The sequence below is a fragment of the Mesoplodon bidens genome, assembly GCF_964165515.1.
Source record: "Mesoplodon bidens genome assembly, chromosome: 11".
In the NCBI taxonomy this organism is placed as follows: Eukaryota; Metazoa; Chordata; class Mammalia; order Artiodactyla; family Ziphiidae; genus Mesoplodon; species Mesoplodon bidens.
The window spans coordinates 26,249,001-26,273,539 of NC_138167.1; the positions used below are offsets into that span (position 1 = coordinate 26,249,001).

At 41.3% G+C, this 24,539-nt stretch overlaps 1 protein-coding gene across 2 annotated transcripts in view; it reads left to right on the forward strand.

Moving 5' to 3' along the window:
* Positions 1–1,216: 1,216 nt before the first annotated feature.
* FGD4 (FYVE, RhoGEF and PH domain containing 4) overlaps positions 1,217–24,539 on the forward strand; it is a 208,799-nt gene continuing 185,476 nt past the window's right edge. For both annotated transcript variants that reach the window (XM_081248999.1, XM_081248998.1), the window contains exon 1: positions 1,217–1,598. In XM_081248999.1, coding sequence (XP_081105125.1) covers positions 1,322–1,598 — 277 coding nt within the window. In that variant the 5' untranslated portion in view covers positions 1,217–1,321. The remainder of the gene's footprint in view (positions 1,599–24,539) is intronic.

Below are 24,539 nucleotides of genomic sequence, written 5' to 3' on the forward strand. Positions count from 1 at the left end.
TCAGGGAGCTGGAGAAGACGTTACCTGGATGAAAGTCCATCTGAAAAAATGTGGGGTGGCTTCTAAGGTGGGAGTGATGGCTGGGCAATTCTTTCTGCTTGAGCTGGGATACTCGGAACGCTGCTCTTTCCCCTCCTACCTCTGTGGTTTTGGAACACAGCCTCTTCATTATTAGAGTAATGAGTTTTACAATGCAGGTAAGCAAACCAATTTAAAATTTTTTCAACTTAGTATTTAGCTGAAGTTAAAAAAAATGACTTGACAAATTAAAGGACTCTAAAGTGCATTACTAATGAAGTCCCGAAAGTGTCAGTGGTGATGGAGGGGCTGATGCTCTGCAGGAAACCTGTGCACAGTCAGCTCCACCTTCTCTTTTACTTCCACGCACCTCTTCATCTTTCTCTGGCTCGAAGCTCCTGGCAAGATTTTTTAGTTCAGTGAGATAAGGACAGACTTTGGGGCAGAGTCTCGGGTAAGCATTCTAGCTCTGCAGTACTGTGTGACTCTGTGTAGGTTCCGCACCTTGGTTTCCTTATCTGAAATACCTCACTGGTAAGATCATTATCAAGGGCTCAGAAGCAGCTTGAGACATACGTGTGACCCTTGCCGTGTGGCTCTGCGAGAATGGCAGGCCCTGTACAGAGTCCGGAGTAGCTGTAATGATCTTCTTTCTCCCCGAGTCCAGGGCGTGGCCCACAGGTGAGCGCGGCTGACCTTCGGAGCACCTCAGATAGGCGTGGTTCCGGTCGAGACCCGAGGGCGAGCCGGGGCTCGCTGGGGATGGGGGAGGAGAGAGGGAAGAGGCGGGGGAGGAGAGAGGGAAGAGGCAGGGGAGGAGAGGAGGAGAGGAGGGGAGAAGGAGGAGAGGGGGAGGGGAGAGGGGGAGGGGGGAGGGGAGGGGAGGAGCTGCCCGGAACGCTCCCGGCGGCACCGCGCGCACGCTCCCGGCGGCACCGCGCGAGCGTGCTGCGCTGCTGCCCCGGCGGGACCAGGACGCGGCGGTTGCGGTAGCGGCAGCGGCAGCGGCGACCACAGGCCGAACTCTCGGCGCTCTCGGGGGCTGGCTGGCGATTGGTCCAGAGGAGGGGGTGGTGGCAGCCCAAGTCAGCCGCTGCAGTGGCGGCGTCAGGTGAGAGCGCGAGCCGCAGAGACCGGGCGTGGCGGCTGCCGCACAGGGAGTCGGAGCCAAACTCACGGCGCGGCCCTGGGAGTCCCGGGAGGAAGGGGCGAGGAAGCACTTGCAGAGGAGACGCCGGAGCAGAAGGGCGCCGGCGCCGAGCAGCCCCGAAGTTGTCTCTGTCGAGTCGCGCCGAGCCTGGGCATGCAAGCGACGCCCCCGGGGGTCCGGTCGCCCCTCAGGAGCCCGCCGAGCGCGCGCTTGCGGCCGGACGAGGGCGGGCGAGGGTGCCGAGCCGCGAGCGAACGCAGCAAAATGAGCGGCGAGGGCGACTACAACTTCAGACGGGTGGCGATCCGGCGTAAGTCCAACCCCTCCTACCTGCCGCCTGGGACCCCCCGGCCGTGGAGTCGGCCCTCGTCGCACCTGGAATGGGTCGAGACGGCCACGTTCAAGGGCCAGGCCCCCGCAGACGCCCCAGGTAAGCGCCTCGGGAGGTAAGGGGTGGGCGGGGGTGTTGTCGCAGGTGATGGACCGCCGAGCGCCCTGCAGGTGCGCCCCGTCCACCGCAGCGGTGGGAGCCAGTTCGGAAACCTTCCCAGAGGGCTGCGTCGGACCGCCCACCCACTTTACCTATTTTGTCCCTTCCCCCAAAGGTCGTTGGCGGGAGCGCGCCTGAGGCTGAACTTATCAGTCCTGGAGGTCACTTACCAGGGAATTCCGGAAGTAAGGGATAACTGTTTTTTTTTAAAGTTTGATTAGGAATTAATAACATGTTTTCTAGATATTGAAGTTTAAGGTTTTTCGCTAAGTTGCTTTCGGCAGACCTTGTGAAGGACTAGTGCAATAAATGCGGGAGGCTGATGTTCGTCCTGGTCCGGCCGCTTACCTGTTGAGTGACCTCGGACCAGCAGTCCTGAGTGCTCCGGTTTTCCCTTTGGAAAAAGACGCTTAAGTGTGAAAAGCTGCAGGTCTCTCAGAAGGAAACATGTTCCTACTATCAAGAAATTCAGTTTTTTTTTTGTGGTTTTGTATTGATAAATTAAGATATCAGTAATGCGGTATTTGGAATTCTGAATTCCCATCGACTCTTAGCCTTGGAAGAAATCCTCAAAATGATCTGTTGCAGCTCACAACTTCTTCGCTCTTTAAATGCATTCTGTTCTCCCTAGGCGGGCTTGAAGCTAGGTAGAACACATTAGGGATTTTTTTTCTTGAATTGCAAAACTTTTCTTTAACCCCCACCCACGGCTTTTGAGCTCCTATTGTGCCATAAGCTGAGATGGCTTGTATATAGACCAGTTATGAGGCAGAAACCTTATTTGAGTAGCAGAAGTACAAATGCTTTTATTCACTTACACTCATTTTATTCTTATTAAGCAAAGCTTTTATGATGGTTTAACTGTGAAGTCTTGGAGCTTTAGAATTTTTCTCTGTTCCACCCTGAAGCTGTAGTATTTACTCATAGGACAGAAAAGCATGGTGGGTGATGAATTACAAATTTATAGCCAAATTAGGTAAGGGCAGAAATAGTGATGTGAGAAAATATATAAACAAGTAATCGAATCACAATGCTTTAGGTCTCAATTTCCTCATCTTCGAAATGAAGACTCTGGTGAAATAACCTATAAAATCTCTTCCAGATTCACTGTAAAATGAGTAGAGGGGCGTTTTCTTCCTTTTAAGTGAAAATTCGTTACTTTGTTTTGAAGTTATTTATGAATTTTTTAATTGTTTGAGCTGGTCTATTTCTTTTCTTTTTTTTTTTTTTTTGTGGTACGCGGGCCTCTCACTGTTGCGGCCTCTCCCGTTGCGGAGCACAGGCTCCGGACGCGCAGGCTCAGCGGCCATGGCTCACGGGCCCAGCCGCTCCGCGGCATGTGGGATCTTCCCGGACCGGGGCACAAACTCGTGTCCCCTGCATCGGCAGGCGGACTCTCAACCACTGCGCCACCAGGGAAGCCCTACTCGATTTCTTAATCATCAGCAGTTTTCAGTTGGAGGGTAAAGGGATCCAGTTTCTTTACATCATTAGTTTACTGAAAATCTCGTGCTTAGTTTCAAACTCTTTGAGTAGGTGAGCAAAAGATGAATTGCCTCCTAGAAGTAGGAGTGAGCAGTATAAATCATTTCTACAAGGCAGCTGTGCTTATGGAAGAGTCCTTTTTTCTTTTCTATTCTCTTTTTTCTACAGAGAAAATCCAGAATACTTTCTTTTTTTTTTTTAACAAGATGGAGGACCTAGCAATAACTTTTCTAATCTGTTAGGGTGTCTCAGTATTGTTTAAAAGAACTCAAAGTTCTTGTTGCCATTATTTTCAGGCTTGAAAATTAATTACTGGATCTTCCTAGGTATGATTGTTCCTCTTTACCATGATGTAATCTATAGTATCTGTTGGAGAGTGACCTAATGTTTTGAAAAGTAGTCTGACACTATTGAGTGACCACACCCCATTCAATTTGGTGAGGTAAAAACATTTTAGAAATTGCTTCCTTCTTTGAATCTAATCTGCATGCCTATTAAGTTTCATCCAACTGTTTATCATTATATAAGTAGGATCCTCCCCTCATCAAAAAGTAAACCAGGTTTAAATTCCCAAGAAGTGCCAATTTACTCTGTAGTACCTAGAAAAGTATTTATATATGGAAACTACAACATTTAGACCCATTACATGTATAGTGGATGTTACTCATAATTGAAGTGTTACTTCCCCTCTTGAAGAGGGAACAAAAACTAAGAATTCAGTTTAGTGGTGGTGTGTTATATTCCATGACTGTGAAATCCATTATTTTTAGCGTTCTCTGCTTTTTCTCAAAAAAAAAAAAAAAGAAAGAAAAAGAAAGAAAGGGAAAGACAAAGAAAAAAGTCTACCAACCACATCCTCCATATATATCTGAGTAGCAATGTCCTCATCTAGGTGAGGTAATTAAATTAAGACATAGGCTTTGGGGTCATATAGTGCCCAAGTTCAAGTCCTTATACTACCAGTTTTATGAATTGAATCAAGTCTCTTAATTTCTCAATTTCTTCATCTGGACAGTGGAGATAATCTGGACAAGAGAGTATTTTATAAGATTGTGGGGAGAATAAAGTAAGATTATATAGATAGATGGCTGGCCCAAAACAAGTATGCAGGTTAGAATCACAACAAGGAGTCATTATCCATTTGTTTCCCAAAATGTCTGGCACTAGGACTGGCACATAAGAGACACTGTAAATACTTGTTGGATGAATGAAAATCCTTCCCCTATGGTGTTCATAATAGCTACTGTTTATTGAGTGCATTTTCTCTATCTAAGAACTGTGCTTTGTGATACATACACACCTGAATGTATGTGTATGAATTTATTTCACAACAATTTTAACAGGTAGGTAGTATTATGCCCATTTTCCAGCTAAAGAAATTGAGGCACAGAAAGTTTTACTAACTTGCTTGGAATCGTAAACTGGTACTTGTTTAGCTAGATTCAAATTCAAGTGTGCCTGGCATTAAAGGCAGTGCTCTTACCACACATCACATAAAGCATATAATTCCATTATGGTAAGAACATACATTTAAAGGGATATTTTATACACACACAGTAGGATGAAAATTTTCTTACTTTGTGTGTGCGTTTTTTTTTTGTTTTGTTTTGTTTTTTTGGTCCAGCTTTTTTCTGTCCCTTTCCCTTTGTTCTTTTCTATAGTCTGAATATCTGAAACCCTTGGCCGGGGGCAGAGTTTGTCTATTGAATATCACTGAAGGTAGCTTATTTCCTCAGTTATTCCTTAGTTTTATGGGAATCCTGAAGGATCTTTATTGAAGATGCCTTTCTTTATAAAATATGTTTGTTTCTACTTCCAACCCATGACCACTTTGATTAGCCAAGCATTTCTCTGACTTGAAGAAGGTGTAAATTTAGTTCAGGTTTGCTAAGGGGAGATCAGCATTGTTGTCATTAATTTTTCCACTTAAGCTTAGTGTAGGTCTGCAGACTTTCTTATCAGTTGGCTTGGATGGAAGGCAGATTTTTCCTACATCATCCTTTTATCCAAGGTGTAGCCTCTTCAGTATAGGTCCCAGGTTCAGTCCTTTCCCATTTCACAAGCTCAAGGCCCATGTCTCCCCTTCCGCTGCAAGAGCTGCAGTTCCTGGGCTCTAGGTTCCCCCACTAGAGTTTAGGTTTATTGTTCTTCTTCTTTTTTTCTCTTGTTCTTGGGAATCTCCTGTATTTTCTTATGATTTCAGCAGTACATTTAAAAGTATATCTGTTGTAATTTATTCAGCATCTGGATGCTTTGTGGTGAAGGACTTTTTACACTATTTGTGCAGACTTTCTATAAGTAGAATTCCTTTTTCCAATGCTCACCATGGTTAGAATACTCGATTTTCAACACATACTCCAATATCCTGCGCACTTTTTGAGGACTAATTTTACCTTTGTTGGAGGAGGAGGGATGAAGATTTGGGTTATACTGATAAGAGTGATTACTGTTTATTGAATGCTGATTCTGAACCAGGACTGTATGTGTATTACTTATTCTTATGACAACGCTGCAAGATAGATGGTATTATCATTTTAGAGAAAACGAAAAACCAAGTTGCAGTGCTCTACAACCAGCCTAAGCCGAGATAGGATTTGAACCAGGTCTCTCTGGCTTCAGTACTCACATGCTTATAATACTAGTTCTTAAGGTTTCCCAGGGCTTTGGAGGCAAAGTGCAATACAGTTACTGTGTTTCATATATGTTAGGGCTAATATTGTTTGTAACATTAATGAATGCGTATTATATTTGAAACAGTGATCTAAACACACAGTTTATCTAAAGATTTATAATAAAATGGTGATGTTAATTTCATCAATGATTCCTAGAAGCTGCTTAAGATGGACTTTTAAATAGGAAAGTCCTTCAGAGGATCAGGAACCAGGAAGTTTTCTTATTTCTTGGAAGGCCAAGAGCAGTTTAAAGAGTAGTCAGTTGTCTTTCAATGAATAGCCATGTAAACTTGTGAATTTAGGAACATTGAGAGACTTTTAATCCACAATCACCTATTCCTTTCCTCTACTGAGAAAAACTCAGGGTCATGGATCTAACTGGTGACAGAGAAGAGGACCTGGACTTATTGGGGTAGGAATTAGGGGTTGGCCCAAGGCCATTACCTCTGTACTTAAAGGGCACGTGGATTTAATCTTGGTGTAGTTAGGGATTAATGCAGCTGGTGATTTGAAGTTGAAGCCAGTGCTCATTTACCATTCTGAAAATCCTAGGGCCCTTTAGAATTATGCTAAATCTACTCTGTCTGTGCTCTATAAATGGAACAACAGAGCCTGGTGACAGTACGTTTGTTTAGAACATGGTTTACTGAATATTTTAAGCCCTACTGCTCCAAAAAAAAAAAATTCCTTTCAAAATATCACTGCTCATTGACAAGGCACCTGGTCATGCAAGAGCTCTGTTGGAGACGTACAACCATATTAATGTTTTCATGCCTGCTGCCACAACATCCATTCTGCAGCCCATGGATCAAGGAGTCATTTCTTCTTCTTTTTAAATTAATTACATTTAATTTAATTAATTGGCTGTGCAGTGTGGCTTGTGGGATCTTAGTTCCCCGACCAGGGGTTGAACCTGAGCCCTCAGCAGTGAAAGTGCGGAGTCCTAACCACTGGACCACCAGGGAATTCCCCAAGGAGTCATGTCAACTTTCAAGTCTTATTATTTAAGAAATGCATTTTATAAGGCTATAGCTATCATAGATAGTGATTCCTCCGATGGATCTGGGTAAAGTCAATTGAAAATCTTCTGGAAAGGATTCACCATTTTAGATGCCATTAAGAACATTTGTGATTCATGAGAAGAGGTCAGAATACCAACATTCACAGGAGTTTGGGAGAACTTGATTCCAGCCCTCACGGATGACTTTGAGGGGTTCAAGACTTCAGTGGAAATAACAAGAGCATTAGAATAGAAATTGAGCCTGGAGATGTGACTGAGTTGCTGCAGTCTCATAGTAAAACTTGAATGGATGAGAAATCGCTTCTTATGGATGACTAAAGAAAGTGGTTTCTTGAGATGGACTCTAGTCCCAGTGAAGATGCTGTGAAGATTGTTGAAATGACAACAAAGAGTTAGAATATGATCAATACGTAGACTGAGTTGATAAAGCAGTGGTAGGGTTTGAGATTGCCTCCAATTTTGAAAAACTTCGACTGTGGGTAAAATGCTATCAAACAGCATTGCATGCTACGAAGAAATCTTTTATGAAAGGAAGAGTCAATTGAAGTCAGCAAACTTCATTGTCTTATCTTTAAGAAATTGTCACAGCCACTCCAGCCTCACCCTGATCAGTCAGAAGCCATCAGCATCGAGGCAAGACCCTCAACCTTGCAAAATGATTACAACTTGCTGAAGGCTCAGATGATGGTTAGCATTTTTTAGAAATAAAGTATTTTTAAATTTTTTATTTATTTTTTGGCTGCGTTGGGTCTTTGTTGCTCCGCGCTGGCTTTCTCTAGTTGCAGTGAGCAGGGGCTACTCTTTGCTGCGGTGGGCAGGCTTCTCATTGTGGTGGCTTCTCTTGTTGTGGAGCACAGGCTCTAGGTGCATGGGCTTCAGTAGTTGCAGCACGCGGGCTCAGTAGTTGCATCACGTGGGCCCTAGAGCACACAGACTTCAGGAGTTGCAGTGTGTGGGCTCAGTAGTTGCGACACGTGGGCTCTCGGGCAAGTGGGCTTCAGCAGTTGTGGCTCGCGAGCTCTAGAGTGCAGTCTCAGTAGTTGTGGCACATGGGCTTAGTTGCTCCGCAGCATGTGGGATCTTCCGGGACCAGGGCTCGAACCCGTGTCCCCTGCATTGGCAGGCGGATTCTTAACCACTGTGCCACCAGGGAAGTCCAATAACGTATTTTTAAAGTAAGGTATGTACAGCGTTTGGAAATGTAATACTGGTGCACAGTTAATAGACTATAGTGTACTGTAGGCATAGTTTTATATGTACTGGAAAACCAAAAAATTGTGACTTGCTTTATTACAATATTCACTTTAGTGCAGTGACCTGGAAGTGAACCGCAGTATCTCCAAGGTTTGCCTGAAAATGCTTTTCTACATGCATTTGCTGGAAAGTTGATTGAAAAAGGATTTAAACATAATGCATTTAATTTTATAGATGTGAGTATAGTGTACGAGATTCAGTAGGTTTAGACACAAGCTCATGAATCTGTATTTTTTAAAAGTATATCAGTATCAGGTAATTCTGATAATCAGCTTGGTTTCCAAATGCCATCCTACCAACTGCATCAAAATTACTTGGAGTACCTTAGATAGAATGAGTCAGAATCTCCAGGGGGTAGGGTTAGATGTATTTTTATTTTTATTTTTATTTTTTTGCGGTACGCGGGCTTCTCACTGTTGCGGCCTCTCCCTTTGCGGAGCACAGGCTCCGGACGTGCAGGCTCAGTGGCCATGGCTCACGGGCCCAGCCGCTCCGCGGCATGTGGGATCTTCCCGGACCAGGGCATGAACCTGCGTCCCCTGCAGCGGCAGGCGGACTCTCAACCACTGCGCCACCAGGGAAGCCCAGCTGTATTTTTGACAAGAGCCCCAGGTGATTCTGATGTGCAACCAACTTCATCAACTACTATGCATTTCCAAGCTAGGGTAAACCCCACCTTTGGTCCTGAGCCCAGACAACCAATATTTTTTAGGTGCAAGGCAAAGAATGATATAGATTGTCCCTCAACTAACATGTCATATTGGCCCTCTGTATTTTTGGCAAATTTTTTGCCCATTTCCAGTTGATTTCTAATTGTATTTTTTACATTTGGTATACTTTTTTCTTTGTTCTTTTTTCTCAACTTAACCCGTTAAGTTGAAGTAGACTTTAATTTATGCTGATAGACAATTTATATCCGAGTGGAGTATCTGACGTGAACACAAGTGACCTTTCATTCAGTCTTGGTTTCTTAGTGTCCTTTATTGCTGCCCTCTCTTTCTTTCCTAATCTGGAGGATGAATCCACTCCTCATTTCACAGGCTCCTTGTCCTACACCTCCACTTCTCCTAAAATGAGGTCTTCCTAGACTTTAAACTTTGATATTCTCTGGAGCTTTCTTCCTTAAACTGCTACATATACTTCCATTGCTGCCTCTGCTTCTTCATCCCCTCATCCCATCCTTCTCCCTACTTCCTTTCCTTGTTCTAGGCTGGCTTCTGTTCTAAACTTGATCAGTGTTCTAAGTCAGCAGTGAATTCCTACGTATCATCCAGTAGCCTGTTTGTAGTCCTTATTGTTTGTTTTTGTTTTTGTTTTTGGCCCTGCGGCGAGGCTTCCCTGACCAGTGAAAGCGCCAAGTCCTAACCACTGGACCGCCAGGGAATTCTGCGGTCCTTATTCTTAATTTCTGGGTGGTATTTCCTTATTTTTTTCTTTTTTTGGCCATGCCACGTGACTTGTGGGATCTTAGTTCCCCAACCAGGGATCGAACCCGCTATGTTGGCAGTGAAAGGGCAGAGTCCTAACCACTGGACCGCCAGGGAATTCCCGGTATTTGCTTCTTTTTAAAGCTCTTTTCTTGGTCCTGATTTTCATACTTCAACTGGATCTCCAAGTTTATTCCTTTGACTAGGTCATTTTTCTCCTTTCTCTCCTCCAGCATTCCCATTATTTCCTGCCACCTCTTACTTGGTGGTGTCATCCACCCTCTGGGCTTCTTTCTCTTAATCTTTACTGCTGAATAAATGTAAATGTCCTAAGGGTACCAAATTGCAGCTCCTTTTTCTGCTGCAATCTAGCCCCTCCTCCTGACTTTCTTGGAGGAATTATTAACCTTGCTTTTGTTAGACTTCAAAGTTTTTTTTAAATCTGCTCTTCCCTCTTATCTACTTGCTACCGAGTTAGCCACCCAGTTGTTATTGATTCTTCTTCATTTCATGATGGTGGCCTTTGTCTTATTTCAGGGCACTTCTCCCACCAGCTATCCACGGTACATCGCCCCCCTCCCCCAATTAATTTTCTTAAATCTGGGTATTGTTCATCTCCTTCCCATGGTCAAAGCTTTCTATGGCTCCTAACTGCCTGTTATTGATGTTTATAATGGAGTACTCTATATCCACGTTAGTGACTTTGGTTAAACCTTTACCAGTAACCCTCAGTATAGAAATGGACCTTTCAAAATTCATACAAACATTTAATCTTATTTGAACTATTCAATATTAAACCTAGAATAATCATGCATTAGTCACGCTTTAGGAGTTGTGTATGTGTGTGTGTTTTCAGGAATAAATTTGGCATTGTTTGTAGAGCATTGTCCAGAATTAGTCATCTGTCCTTGGAATGCAGTTAATAGTGGGTGGACATTAGCACCAGCAAGTACCCTGAGAGCCCATAATCTGTTTTGTATTATTGCTTCACTTATGCAGGAATAGAGTGAACACAAACCCAACTGCTGTGCCTCTCTCATACACATACCCACTCACTGGAATTAAACTGTCAACTTCACCAGCTGCTGCATCTGCAGAAACCAGGGAGCTGCTTCCATTCTGGGGACTGCACAGAGGTGCAGTGAAGCCTTGCTGCAGACAGGTATCTAGTCTGCTCTGCAAGGCTGGGTTGTTCCCTGGGGCCTCTGGCAGAATTTTGTGTTAGGACACATGTTAATAAGTAGCCTTTAAAAGTGCCATGACTTTACCATATGTTATTTGTATTTTTAAAATATATGCTAGTGAATATGTTTAGGAGGTGAAAAGTCAGTATGTAGAGCCAAATAAATTATAAGATACCCCAGCCGAAGAATACGCTTATAGTTTCAAGTGCAATGTAGTATAATGTATGGGAAGTTATCAAATTATAGACAAATTCAGTTAAAATTAATTACTAAAAACCACTTGTAGAAAAATACAACTTTTAAACAAAGTCATCTTTATTTCCTCTGCAGAAAATTGACTAACATGTAACATTTCTTTTCCTAAAACATGCTACCTTACCTTAATGATGTCATATTGATGATTAACCGATATTGATAAATGATGTTGGGAATCCAAAGATGAATGGGACAAATTTCCATCCTAGAAGGGGGATATGATGTATAATAAACACCAGGGTATAAGGTCACATTGGGTGTGAGAACAGTGATCAGAGTGATCATATTTCAGAGGAAGGCACTTTTTTTGTTTTGTTTTGTTTTTTTTGCGGTACGCGGGCCTCTCACTGTTGTGGCCTCTCCCGTTGCGGAGCACGGGCTCCGGACGTGCAGGCTCAGCGGCCATGGCTCATGGGCCCAGCCGCTCCGCGGCATGTGGGATCTTCCCAGACCAGGGCACGAACCCATGTCCCCTGCATCGGCAGGTGGACTCTCAACCACTGCACCACCAGGGAAGCCCTTTTTCCGGTATTTTTGTTAGGATTAACACAAATACTACTCTCACAGTTTGGGCTTCTTTTTGCATCTTATGTGTATCTCTGATCTAGCGCTGTCTCTCTGGATTGTGATTGGTTGTTTACACTTGTACCTACTGAGTACAAGTTACTGCCCAAGGTACAAGCTCTTTTAGGCACATATTTTCCCACCCCCTTTTATTCACTTCCTGCTTAGTCCTTTCCTCCCCTTAGTTCCTGCCAAAACTGCCTTTTACTGCTGGCCTTTCTCCTCAGTATTTCCTCCTGTGCTGTGTTGAGCCCCACTTTTATGTCAGACTTCCATAAAGCCTGAATTGCATCACAGAACCACACCCTGCCTCTGTTTCCTGACTGAAGCCTGGCTTTCACCTTTAATGCTGGTTCCCTGATGACTCAAGTGGCAGTTGATCTTCCATGGTCCACATAGCTGCTGGTCAGGACCTATGGTCAGCTCTCTCTTAGCTTTTCCTGATATTTATCTTCTACTCTCCTGGAAAAAAATCCTCCTGCATTCGCTCTTGCCAGCCACCTCAACTTCTTCACTGAATTTCTCCTTGTTTTTCCTGTGCCTGTCCCACCAGTCCCTAACTTGAGTCATCCATTGCCATTGCTCCTCAAGGGCCCCTCAGAGTCCACTCAAGGGCTCAGTAAATATTGTCAACAGAGGAACCCCAAACTAGCTTGGCATATCTTGCTTCAACATAAGAATTTTCTGACAACGCTGAAAGAATATGGAATTGGTTTCTTTTGGTGGTTGTGAGTTCCTTATTAATGAGGATATTCAAGGAGAGGCAAGATGGCTTTGTGGCTATAGAGGAGACAGAATGTCAGATGTAACCTTTTCTGACCAGTAATCCCAGCTTGCACACTAAAATATTCTGTCAGTGGTCTCAGCTGTCCTGTGTCTGCACCATTCATGTTCTCCTATCAGCAATATGTACTGGTTTTGTGCAGGGGTGTATTATGAGGAAAGGCATGGGAATAGTATACTTTGTTCTCCTTGAGATTTAGTGGACTAGATATCCCTTTTAGTGTAACAGCTCTGATTATTCCTGGCATCCTTTCTGATGCTGTGATATGTCTTGATTCGAGAGTATACTGGAGTTTGTAGGCCCTGGGTTGCTCCTCCACTGAAAGGCCTCAGAATGCTTTGTCATGTTGTCAGGAGTTTCATTATCTTATATCTATCACTTACCATTCCAGGTGTCCTCTCCTTGAACAGTCTTTTTTTTTCTTTGCCTGTTATTTCTCACTATTAGGACTTGGCTTTTAAGGTCAAAACTTCTAATAGTGCTCCTTTCTTCTGCCCATCTCTAAAGGGCATACTTTAAAAAGTAATCTGACAAGTAGAAACTAGTCATGATCAGAAGCAAGATTTTAATTTCTAGCTCTCATACAAAAAGATGAGATTGTAGAACATCTGAGACCTGAAGCATCACTGTATTGTTTTCCGTCTCTTAATGTATTTCATAAAATCTAAAATATTTTATCAAATCTTTTTAACATTTTAACATCTCTGAAATTGGGATGCTTTTTTTCAATTGGTGCTGGTTAAAAAATTGTGAGACATTGAAATGTAGACTGGCCTAGATTTTAAAACATAACTGTAAAATATTTACTGCCTCTGAATAGTAGCAAAGATTATGAATTTGTGGAATATATAACTGAAAACATTGACTAACATCCCCACCCCCCTTCTCTAAACCCAAACATACTATGTGTGATTATATCTTCTATATCTGTGACTACTTCTTCAGCCTCTTAATTATAAGTAACAATCATAAGGGTCAAAACAATAATAGCTATCATTTATTGAGCAATTACTTTTTTGGTCAGACATTGTCCTAAGTGCTTTACATGCATAAACTCAATCATCACTAGTAAGATCTGTAATCCACATTATACAGAAGAGGAACCAGAAATCCAGACAGATTAAAAAGTTTGTCCAAGTTTACCTGGCTGGGGAGCCAGGATTTTAAACTCAGGCTCTTAACCCATGTACTTTCCTACCTCCCATAAATTTCTTATTGACAGTTTTTTTTTTTTTTTTTTTGGCTGCATTGGGTCTTTGTTCTGCGCACAGGCTTTCTCTAGTTGCCCTAAGCAGGTGTTACTTTTTGTTGTGGTGCGCTGGCTTCTCATTGCGGTGGCTTCTCTTGTTGCAGAGCTAGGCCACGGGCTTCAGTAGTTGTGGCTCGTGAGCTCTAAGGTGCAGGCTCAGTAGTTGTGGCACACAGGCTTAGTTGCTCTGCGGCATGTGGGATCTTCCCGGACCAGGGTTTGAACTCGTGTCCGCTGCATTGGCAAGCAGATTCTTAACCACTGCGCTACCAGGGAAGTCCCTTATTGCCAGTTTTTTTTTTTAACATCTCTGACTATAAGGATAGTAATTATTGATCTTTAGTAATGGGGAAGATACTGTCTCTGATATTTTTGTCTAGTTTATCCAGAGTATTAAAAAGAGTAATTCTGGTCAACTGCAGCTAGTGAGGAAGGGGAAAAAAAGACATTTCAAGGAAAAGGAGAAACATATTCTTAAAAAAGATTCTGAAGATGGAAACAAAAAGTAGCTTTCTGGTCTTTGCTGTGCAACCAGACTTCTTGGGAATACTCACCTAATTCAAGCTTCTACTGATTTCTTGTCATATCTCATTATTAGCGTGATGGTTATGTACTAAACTTTGAAATTATGTAAATAGTATTAATTTTCAAGAATCCTGTTAAATTTGAGATGTTCTGCAAAAACAGGCAAAACTGCCTTTCTCTTTTATTCCATTAAAAAAAACTATAATGGACAGCCAGATAACAATGCATAGAATAATATAGAATGTATATATTAACCTAATATATATTAATACTATTATATATACAGGTACATGTGTATATATAGTATTAATATATCAATACCATGATCCTATTGATATATGTTGGCAAACCACTGTAATTTTTCTAATTAAGAGAATTATGCATAGCTTTTTTCACTCTTTTAACATCGTAGTGTAATAAAAACCTGGATGTGAGTAGTTACACTCAGACAGGCTGTCCCCCATGGAAGAACTAGGGAACTGACTAGGGTGCTAATTAGAACCCTTTATAGTCCTTTTACAGGAGGCGGTAAACTCATGCCACTGGTTATGAAAACAGTGAAAAGGGAAGAGAAGGATTCAGGAGGAAGCAGGGAGGAAACTGCCAATGATGGCAGTCATTGTTCTGAAGTCGGTGTGGTGCCCAGTATAAGCTCATTCTCATTGAGAACTAATGCCCGTTTCTGAGTTTTGGAACTGAATGACCAACTTGTATGTTTTTGTTAACCTGGGAGATTTGCCTTAACCACATTGTGGGCATTGGGGAGGTAGCAAAAAGAAACAGAAAATTAAAAGATATACACATAATCCCCACCTTCAGTGGGCAGCTGTCATCATACAATGTCTGAAGGCCTTTGATGAACCAGCTGGCAGGGATGGGGGAGGTGCTTCTTTTCCTCATTGTCTTGATGGTGGCTCATTTCTGTAAACTTAAAAAAATTGTACTGGCAATTCCATCTATCACTGCTGCAGTAAATGTACTTATTTCAGAATAGTCATTCCTGCACATCTTTTGTTAATTGTTCATTTCTGGCATAGATTCCTGGGTCACTACAGTTTATACTTTTGCATCTAGAAAAGGGATTTTTAACCTCCTTATTTTGGGTCTTAAAGCTAGCTCCTTACCATTAGTTCCTGCAAATGCTATAGTGGCTCTTTGAGAAAATAGGCTTTGTTATGGACATTTGGAAAAGTTGAATAGTTTGTGTCTGCTTATTTTCCTTTATCCAGAAGCCGCCCCCCTCAGAATAGATTAAAAGAGAATAATTTCTCTTTATTACATTTTTTCTTTTAGTATTTTCCTTTTGCTCGTGTGTTAAATGACACAACTTTTTATTGTAGACCTGAAAGGCTTGACTAATACAAAATTTCAGTCAGTTGAAACCTTACTTGCAATGTTTAAAAAGTATTAAGTTCATCTGCTTCACATCTTTACTTAAGTACACCTCACTGAGGCCTTTCCTTGGCCACCTTATTTAAAATTGGAAGCCCCACTCCTATACTCCTTTACTTGTTTTATTTTTCTCTACAACACTTACCACTAACTTTTAATTTTTTTAAATCTTATTTTCTGTCCCTCCATCCCCACCCCAATATACATTAAATCCCATGAGAGCAGGAGTTTTTGTCTGTTGCATTCTCTTTTCCAAAGGCAGGGTACAGTCAGGATGTTCAGTATGGATGCTGCTGAGCTTGGGCCTAAGGACTTGTTCTCAGTGGCTGGTCTGTGAGACAGGGAAGGAGGTGGCAGGTGTTTGTGTTTGGGGTGAAGGTGAGCATTTGACACATCTTAGAGGTAAAGTGCCAAGTCTGGGCCCTTTGCACCAAAGCACCAGCAGCCACAGCAACAGAGACATCATGGGCTGGTGTTTTAACAGGAATAGGTGGAGTCAGTGTGGGAACAAACCGAGCTGAGAATAAGGTAGACATAGGAGGCCTTCAGTTCATCAAGTTGAGCTGTGTATGCAGAGGAGCTTTTTTCATCACCTCTTTTAGTAATTTGTTGAATAATTTTAACATGAAGATGAAACTTTCCATTAGCATCATGAGAGCAGTAGCCATACTTGTCTTGTTCCCTGCTGTTTGTCCAGCACTTAGCAGAGTTCTGGTTCATGTTAGGTGTTTGTGAAATTCTAACTGAGTGAGTGAGTGAATGAAATCCCATGTTGAGTGCTACATTTCAAAGTGCATATTTTATGCGGGAAAGGGTGTGGAGAGAAGGAACCCTCCTACATTGTTGGTGGGAATATAAACTGGTGCAGCCACTACGGAGAAAAATATGGAGGTTTCTCTAAAAGCAGAGTTACCATATGATCCAACACTCCTGGGCATATACCCAGAAAAGACAAAAACTCTAATTCAAAAAGACACACACACCCCAACGTTCGTAGCAGCATTATTTATAATAGCCAAGACATGGAAATAGCCTAAATGTCCGTCGACAGATGAATGGGTAAAGAAGATGTGGTATATGTATACAATGGAATATTACTGAACCATAAAAAAGAATGGAATAATGCCATTTGCAGCAACATGGATGGACCTAGAGATTATCATACTAAGTGAAGTAAGCCAGAGAAAGACAAATATCATATGATATCACTTATTTGTGGAATATAAAATATGGTACAGATGAGCTCATTTACAAAACAGAAACAGTCTCAGACAGAAAACAAACTTATGGTTTTCAAAGGGGAAAAGGGCTGGGAGGGGTAAATTAGGAGTTTGGGATTAGCAGATACGAACTACTATATATAAAATAGAGGGGGGTGGGATGAATTGGGAGATTGGGATTGACATATGTACACTATTGATACTATTTATAAAATAGATAACTAATGAAAACCTATTGTATAGCATAGGGAACTCTACTCTGTGCCCTGTGGTGACCTAAATGAGAAGGAAATCCAAAAAAGAGGGGATATATGTATACGTATAGCTGATTCACTTTGCTGTACAGTATAAACTAACACAATATTGTAAAGCAACTATACTCCAATAAAAAAAAGATAAGATAGATAAACAACAAAGTCTTACTGTATAGCACAGGGAACTATATTCAGTATCTTGTAATAACCTATAATGAAAAAGGATATGAAAAATATATATATGTATATATATCTGAATCACTTTGCTGTACACCAGAAACTAACAGAAACATTGTAAATAAGCTATACTTCAATTAAAAAAAAATTCAAAGTGCATATTTTATGCCCAATATATAAAAACCTAGTTAATATGCAAGCTTTATCACCATCTTATCTCAATTTTTTCTTTACTCAGTTTCTTTATTTTTTCCAACATAGCATTCCTTTAAATAAGTTTCCTTGGTATTTTTGAGAGATGATTCAATTTAAAAGTGCATTAACTATATAACTTTCAAAACTATATGTTTTATGTAACAAAGTATTCTCTAATTATAGCTGTTGGAGTTACATTACTGTTGTTTCTTTGAGACAAAGTTACATCTGTGAGAATCTCTATCATGGGTTGGGGGTGGGGTGCAACGAAAAAAAATTCTTTGGCAAAGCAAAGGGACTGGCTCTCTGATTGTAAATTTAACCTGAACTGCATAACAAGCTGAGCCTTTTCCTTTGGTTTTCTAAGGTTCTTCACACACTCTGTTCCTTTTCAGCTCTTTTAATTAATGCTATATTCTCAGACTTTCTGTCTACACTTACAAGATGGAGGAGAACCTTAAACCACAGTAATATGTTCTGTGTTATTAGCTTGCATTAGATGTTCCTTAGCCACAGAAAAGTTGGTTATACTGTAACTAAAATATGAGGCTCAGGTGAGCAGTAATAGTTTAAATACAAATAACTTTTTACAGCTGGAATATTTAAAATAGTTTTGTTCCCTCCCTCCATGGGTAAACTTCATGCACATGAAAATAATTTTAAATTTGTAGGTTAAATTCATTTCTTAGCTCCTTTGAAATAGTCTGCCCTTTTCAAAAAAGAAGGCTTTAATCATACTGTCTTCCTTACAAAAGGTCACTTCCTTCATGTAAATTAGGATATTTTTGCATCTGGGTCCACTCTGTGGTTTCTTTTCTTTCTTTTTTTTTTTTTTGCGATACGCGGGCCTCTCACAGCTGTGGCCTCTCCCGTCGCGGCCTCTCCCGTTGCGGAGCACAGGCTCCGGACGCACAGGCTCAGCGGCCATGGCCCACGGGCCCAGCCGCTCCGCGGCATGTGGGATCCTCCCGGACCGGGGCACGAACTCGTGTCCCCTGCATCGGCAGGCAGACTCTCAACCACTGTGCCACCAGGGAAGCCCCACTTTGTGATTTCCATATAGATATAATTAACTTAATTGCCTTCTCAGTTCTTTATGGTAGGAAAATAGGAACTACTTTAAACTTTTGTAGGTATTGACATTTAAAATGATTAAACTTGTGAACAAGGTTCAACTTTATTCTAATGCAAAAATCTGCACAATATGATGAGGCACAATATGGTGTTGGACTGAATTTCTTGCCTGTATGTAAGTCATGGAATATGCACAAGATAAAATCAGATGTAATGGTGAATGATAGAAATTTCTGTTCTGAGAGGAGTAACTTCGTTTCTTGAAACTGGGGTAAAAGTCGTTGAGAGATCTGGCTCAGTAATCAGACTGGCCTTAGCTTAAATCCTGCCTCTGCCACTTTACAGCTTTGGGAGGGTTGCATAACCTCCCTAAGGCCATTCCTTTATAAAACTGGGATAATGAAAAAGTATTTATTTCATAAGGTTGTGAAGGATTAAATGAAGTAATGCATGCAAAGCTTGATACATTTCCATAATCAGTATGCAATAAATGCTAACTATAAGTTATATATATATATATTTTGTGTATGTGTGGTATGTATACTGGAATTGGGCCAGGCCCTTTTGAAGAGGTCTCATAAAACTAATGTAGCAAAACTTCTAGGCAGATACCCATGTTATTTAAGTGAGTACAATCAGCTGAATTCACACTAGCAGATGTCTTTATTTGCTCTTAAAATTTTACAAAGTGAAATTACATTAACATGTCATATGAATTCCCCTTTACCCTTTTGGATATTTCCCATTTGACCAGAGTCTTTTCATTTTTGGTAAAAGTGAAATATCTTTTCTAGACATACAACCCTACTATTGCACATTATTTCACCCCACCACATATACATTCTGTATACCACATATGTACCCTTTGTCACTGTAAAAATTACTTTTCACAATGTTATTGTTCTCTATTGTGGCAGGTAGGAATGTGTCCTTGAACCATTTCTTCACATCTTAGAAAACATTAATATCTCACTTGTTATAGAAATGGTTTGGAAATTATAGTATCTAATAACACTGCACTTCCATAGGTCATTCTTGGCATAACAGTATTAACCCCTAGAACATCAGCCCAACTTGAAAAAAGAAAAAGAAAAAAGTATCTGCTTTTAAAATAATGTTGAAAGCTCTGTGCTTTATTCATGTTAGCCTTCACTCAGCAAATTCTTTAATAAGCTTGGTTTTAATTTTTCACCGCTCATGCATGGCAAATAAAATGCCACAAATGAGGAAAGGGATGAGTGTTGATCTGATGGGAAGTGGCTACAGGAGTATGCTTTTAGACATGCCAGTGGAAATTGTCTGACAATCTGATATCAAGAGTAGAAAAATGGAGGGGTGGGATGGGGAGGGTGGGAGGGAGGGAGATGCATGAGGGAAGGGATGTGGGAACAGATGTATATGTATGACTGATTCACTTTGTTATAAAGCAGATACTAATAAAAAAATTAAATTAAATTAAAAAAAAAGAGTAGAAAAAACTCACAATTCCACCCAACATTTCAGTAATGGACAGTCATAATTATATCCTTGTCATCAAAAACAATGTTAAATAATATTCAGCATTGTAGAAAGCAAGATAGTATATAATTTCCTAGATATTTCAACTGAAATATTTTCAATTATACCTTCATATACCAGACTACACATACAGTGTAGCATAATTAGAAATAACATTCTGACCATTATATCACAACCAGGCATTTTTTTTCTTCTTTGGTTTCCATTGACCCCACCTCTTAAGTCTTTGTGAGATCAAAACAAAGTGTTTAATTAAAGGGTCTTAAAATTCTCTACAAATGAATGTGGTTGGTTAACAAAGAATTTTCTTTTTTGATACTGATTATGATGTTTAAGATGACCATCAATAAGGTATTTGGTTAGTGCAGGATTTCTCAAGTCAGCACTGTTAACGTTTTGGGCTCGATAATTCTTTGTTGTGAGGGGCTGTTCTGTGCATCGTGGGATGTTTAGCAGCATCCCTGGCCTCAATTCACTAGATACCAGTAGCTCTAGACATTGCCAAATATACCGAGAGAGCCAAAATTGCCCCAGGTTGAGAACTATTGGTTTAGTGTAAATGCGTTTAAGTTGGGTGTGAACTTAAATTTAAATTAAATTTAAATTAGCTACGAACCAGGGACTTCCCTGGTGCTCCCAATGCAGGGGGCCCGGGTTTGATCCCTTCAGGGAACTAGATCCCGCATGCATGCCGCAACTAAGAAACCCCCATGCTGCAATGAAGATCCCATGTGCTGCAACTAAGACCCGGCGCTGCCAAAATAAATAAAAATGTATAAATATAAAAAAAATAAATTAGGTATGAACCAAATGCATCATTAGTCATTTTAGCTATGCAGAACATCCAGTTACCATCATTTCTGGTTGGTCATTTTGGGTACCTTCTGGTCTCACTTTTTTTTGTTGTTGAATGGAGGAGAGAACTGCCTGTGTTTCTTTCTTTTTCACATTGTCCATACTGTAACTTGAAAGTACTGAAAAAGATTTCTGTGACTCACAGGGAAGTGTACATCATTGTTTTAACTTCACATTATAGGAGCGTCTAGACTTTTTGGTGGGCCATATAATTCCTGGTTGAAGGGAAGAGCACTTGCAACTTGCCTAATTTTACCTGGTGCCCTCAAGTAGCTGGTGCTCTTGAATTCAGTCTCTGGATATGCTGAACGCAGCGGGAGAGAGCACCAGAGAATGTATGAGAGATGAGTGTTGCCAGCCTTTGTTGCCCTGGCCAGAGAGGGTGCTGCTGGCCTTGCTATCTCACTTTCTCCTCTTTCTCATTCCATCAAGAGTTTTATCATTTCCATATTGGTTTTGCAGTAGCATGAACCAGATAAGGGGATGGGCAAAAGCACCAGAGGAGGCTAGAGCTATGGGAATGCTTTGAGGGAGTTTTAAATAGGCCCAGAAATAATGGCAGAATGTGAGAAGTGCACGGGCGATCAGAGGGGATTTGAGATGTTGCTATAGAGTGGACATTTTATTCATATTCATATTTGAAGGCCTTCTACATGCCAGGTGCTAAGCAAAGAGTTTTATATACACAGTTTCCTTTAGTTCTCCCACCAATTTTCTGAGGCATGTACTGTTATATTTATTTAACTGATGAGGAGGCCAAGGCCTCAGAAAGGTGATTGACTGGCCCAAAGGCTCACAGCTACTAAGTGGTAGAACCAGGACACATCCAGGCTGGTCCAGGTATGAAGCCTGCAGTCGTAACCATAGCATTATTCAGTTAATATGCTGCTAGATATTACATTTCTAATTTGTGAGATTTAGAGACACAAATAGTGGAAACTTACCTTTTATTCTAATTAAATAAAAAGACACTAAAATACTTTGGACCTGTCAGCTTAAAAAATATGTGCAACCTAGAAGTTGAGAGTTACGTTTTTTTAAAAAATTAATTAATTAATTTTTATTTTTGGCTACGTTGGGTCTTCGTTGCTGCACGCAGGCTTTCTTTAGTTGTGGCGAGCAGGGGCTGCTCTTTTGTTGCGGTGCTCGGGCTTCTCATTGCGGTGGCTTCTTTTGTTGTGGAGCACGGCCTCTAGGCGTGCAGGCTTCAGTAGTTGTGGCATGTGGGCTCAGTAGTTGTTGCACACGGGCTTAGTTGCTCCGTGGCATGTGGGATCTTCATGGACCAGGGCTCGAACCTGTGTCCCCTGCATTGGCAGGCGGGTTCTTAACCACTGCACCACCAGGGAAGCCCCGAGAGTTATGTTTTATTTGGTGGGAATTTTTACGGGAGGCAACATCTCAAGTAACCCTGAGAGAACTGCTCCAAACAGGCGAAGGGGGGGGAGCTAGGATATATAGGAGTTTTGCAACAAAGGGCAGGTAGTAGGAACAAAAGATTACTGTTAGTTAAAGAAAACTAGAAATCACAGGCTTAGCACTTTTCTATGTATGGTTCATGCAAGAGTCTGGGCTCACTGAAATCATTCCTTTGATGTGTGTCTCAGCTATCTCAGGCCTGTATCCTGTGTTTTCATATCCTGAGTTTCCTCAGGGCTCACTGTGGGGAGTGGCTGCAGTCTGATTACTGCTAGATGGCAAGTATTCTTTTCCTTCCTGAGTTTCCTCAGGGCTCACCTATGGCAGCTCACCTATGGCAGTGGTTGCAGTCACTGATGACTGTGACATCCTTTGTTTACTGATATGGCAGGCAATATTCCATTTATCAGACCACTGAGAAGAGAAATAGAGTGCTCCCTGGCCTTGTGAGAGCCCATGTCTTCTAGCAGAATACCACTCTTACTCCTTTCCTCCTTGTGTGTGTGTACATGGCTTCCTGGTTGGTAGCTTGTTAATCTAGGTGGATATTTAGGTAGATTTAAAAATATTTTTGGATAGATATTTTTAAGGCTAGAAAGGAGATTACATGCACTGTTAACTGTTGATTTATGATAAGATAAATCTATAAATCATCTAGACATATCTCAGACCATTGTTCCTGCCCACTGTCATCTACTTAAATAAAATCTCTGCATCATTCTTTTCTTAGAGAATTACTTCAGGTGATCCCAATTTATGAACAATAGGCTAGTAGCCCTCTGGTTTTACGATATGTTTTATGATAAATAAATTCCTCTGTCCCTCTAGTTAACCAAAGTTCACTGAACCATCAGCCCTGGGATCTGGTCACAGTGGCTCAGCTCATTCCTGTCCCCAACTATTCCTAAAAAAAAAGTTTTATCTTTAAAGCTCTTGTTTGTAAATTGTCCCATTCCTCAAAAGTTTTTCCTTTTCTTTATGACTAAGAAAAGAGTTTGTGAGAAACAGAATGTCAAGTCAAGAAAATCTTTTATCCTAGGAGAGCATAGTACTGATAGTGATCAAAAGGCCAGGTGAAAATGAATGATACAGCTTTCAAGTTCAGTTTTTTTGCATTTGACTGTGATGACAGTTTTGAAGAAGGAACAGTATTTAAAAAGGACCTAAAAAATTAAAGTAATACATTGTGATTAAAAAAAAAAAGTTGACAGGCTGACTTTAAAAAAAAAAAAAGGTTTTTTGAGGTAGAGTTCAGATACCATACAATTTAGTCATTTAAAGTAGACAGGCTGCACAACTACTGAAGCCTGTGTGCCTAGAACCCGTGCTCCACAACAAGAGAAGCCACCGCAGTGAGAAGCCCGCGCACCGCAATGAAGAGTTGCCCCCGCTCGCAGCAACTAGAGAAAGCCTGTGCACAGCAACGAAGACCCAACACAGCCAATCAATCAATCAATCCAAAAAAAAAAAAAGCCAACAGAGATATACCAAAAAAATAATAAATAAATAAAGTAGATAAGCTGGGACTTCCCTGGTGGCGCAGTGGTTAAGAATCTGCCTGCCAATTCAGGGGACATGGGTTCGAGCCCTGGTCCAGGAAGATCCCACATGCTGCAGAGCAACTAAGCCCCTGAGGCTGCGCTCTAGAGCTTACGAGCCACAACTACTGAAGCCCGGGTACCTAGAGCGTACCTAGAGCCCCGTGCTGGGCAACAAAAGAAGCTATCACAATGAGAAGCCCGTGCACCGCAATGAAGAGTGGACCCCGCTCGCGGCAACTAGAGAAAGCCCGTGCACAGCAACAAAGACCCAACGCAGCCAAAATAAATAAATAAATAAATAAATAATAAAGTAGACAGGCTGACTTCTGAGATGGAAAAACTTTGAATTGTTTCAGTACTGTCCCATAGAACTCTGAATTAGGCGATGATTTTTGACAGAGGAATTTCTTCTCTTCAAAGGTGCTTAATCCTGGCAAGGTAAGAACTGAGGTAAAGATCAAACAGGATGAGGGGCATTTCTTCAGAATTCGGAAAGGTTTGGCAACCTTTAAGAAGACACCCTGTCTCAAATTTGTAACCATTTAATGCTTTCTACCAAATTGTGTAACATTGAAATGGTGATTGATAATGTAAATAGATACGTTGACTTACTGTGCTATCTTGCACAGAAGCTTAGCAAAGTGGGATAGAAGAGCAAGGGTCACTGATGAGTAAGCACCTATGGAAATATGTACCTTCCTCTAGCATTTACCAGTTGAAGACTTTTGGGTGTGTTCATAATTGGCCATGAAAGAATGTGAGGTGAATGAATTGAAAAGATGATTCAAACGTCCTTTAAGAGATAGGAAAGCCTGC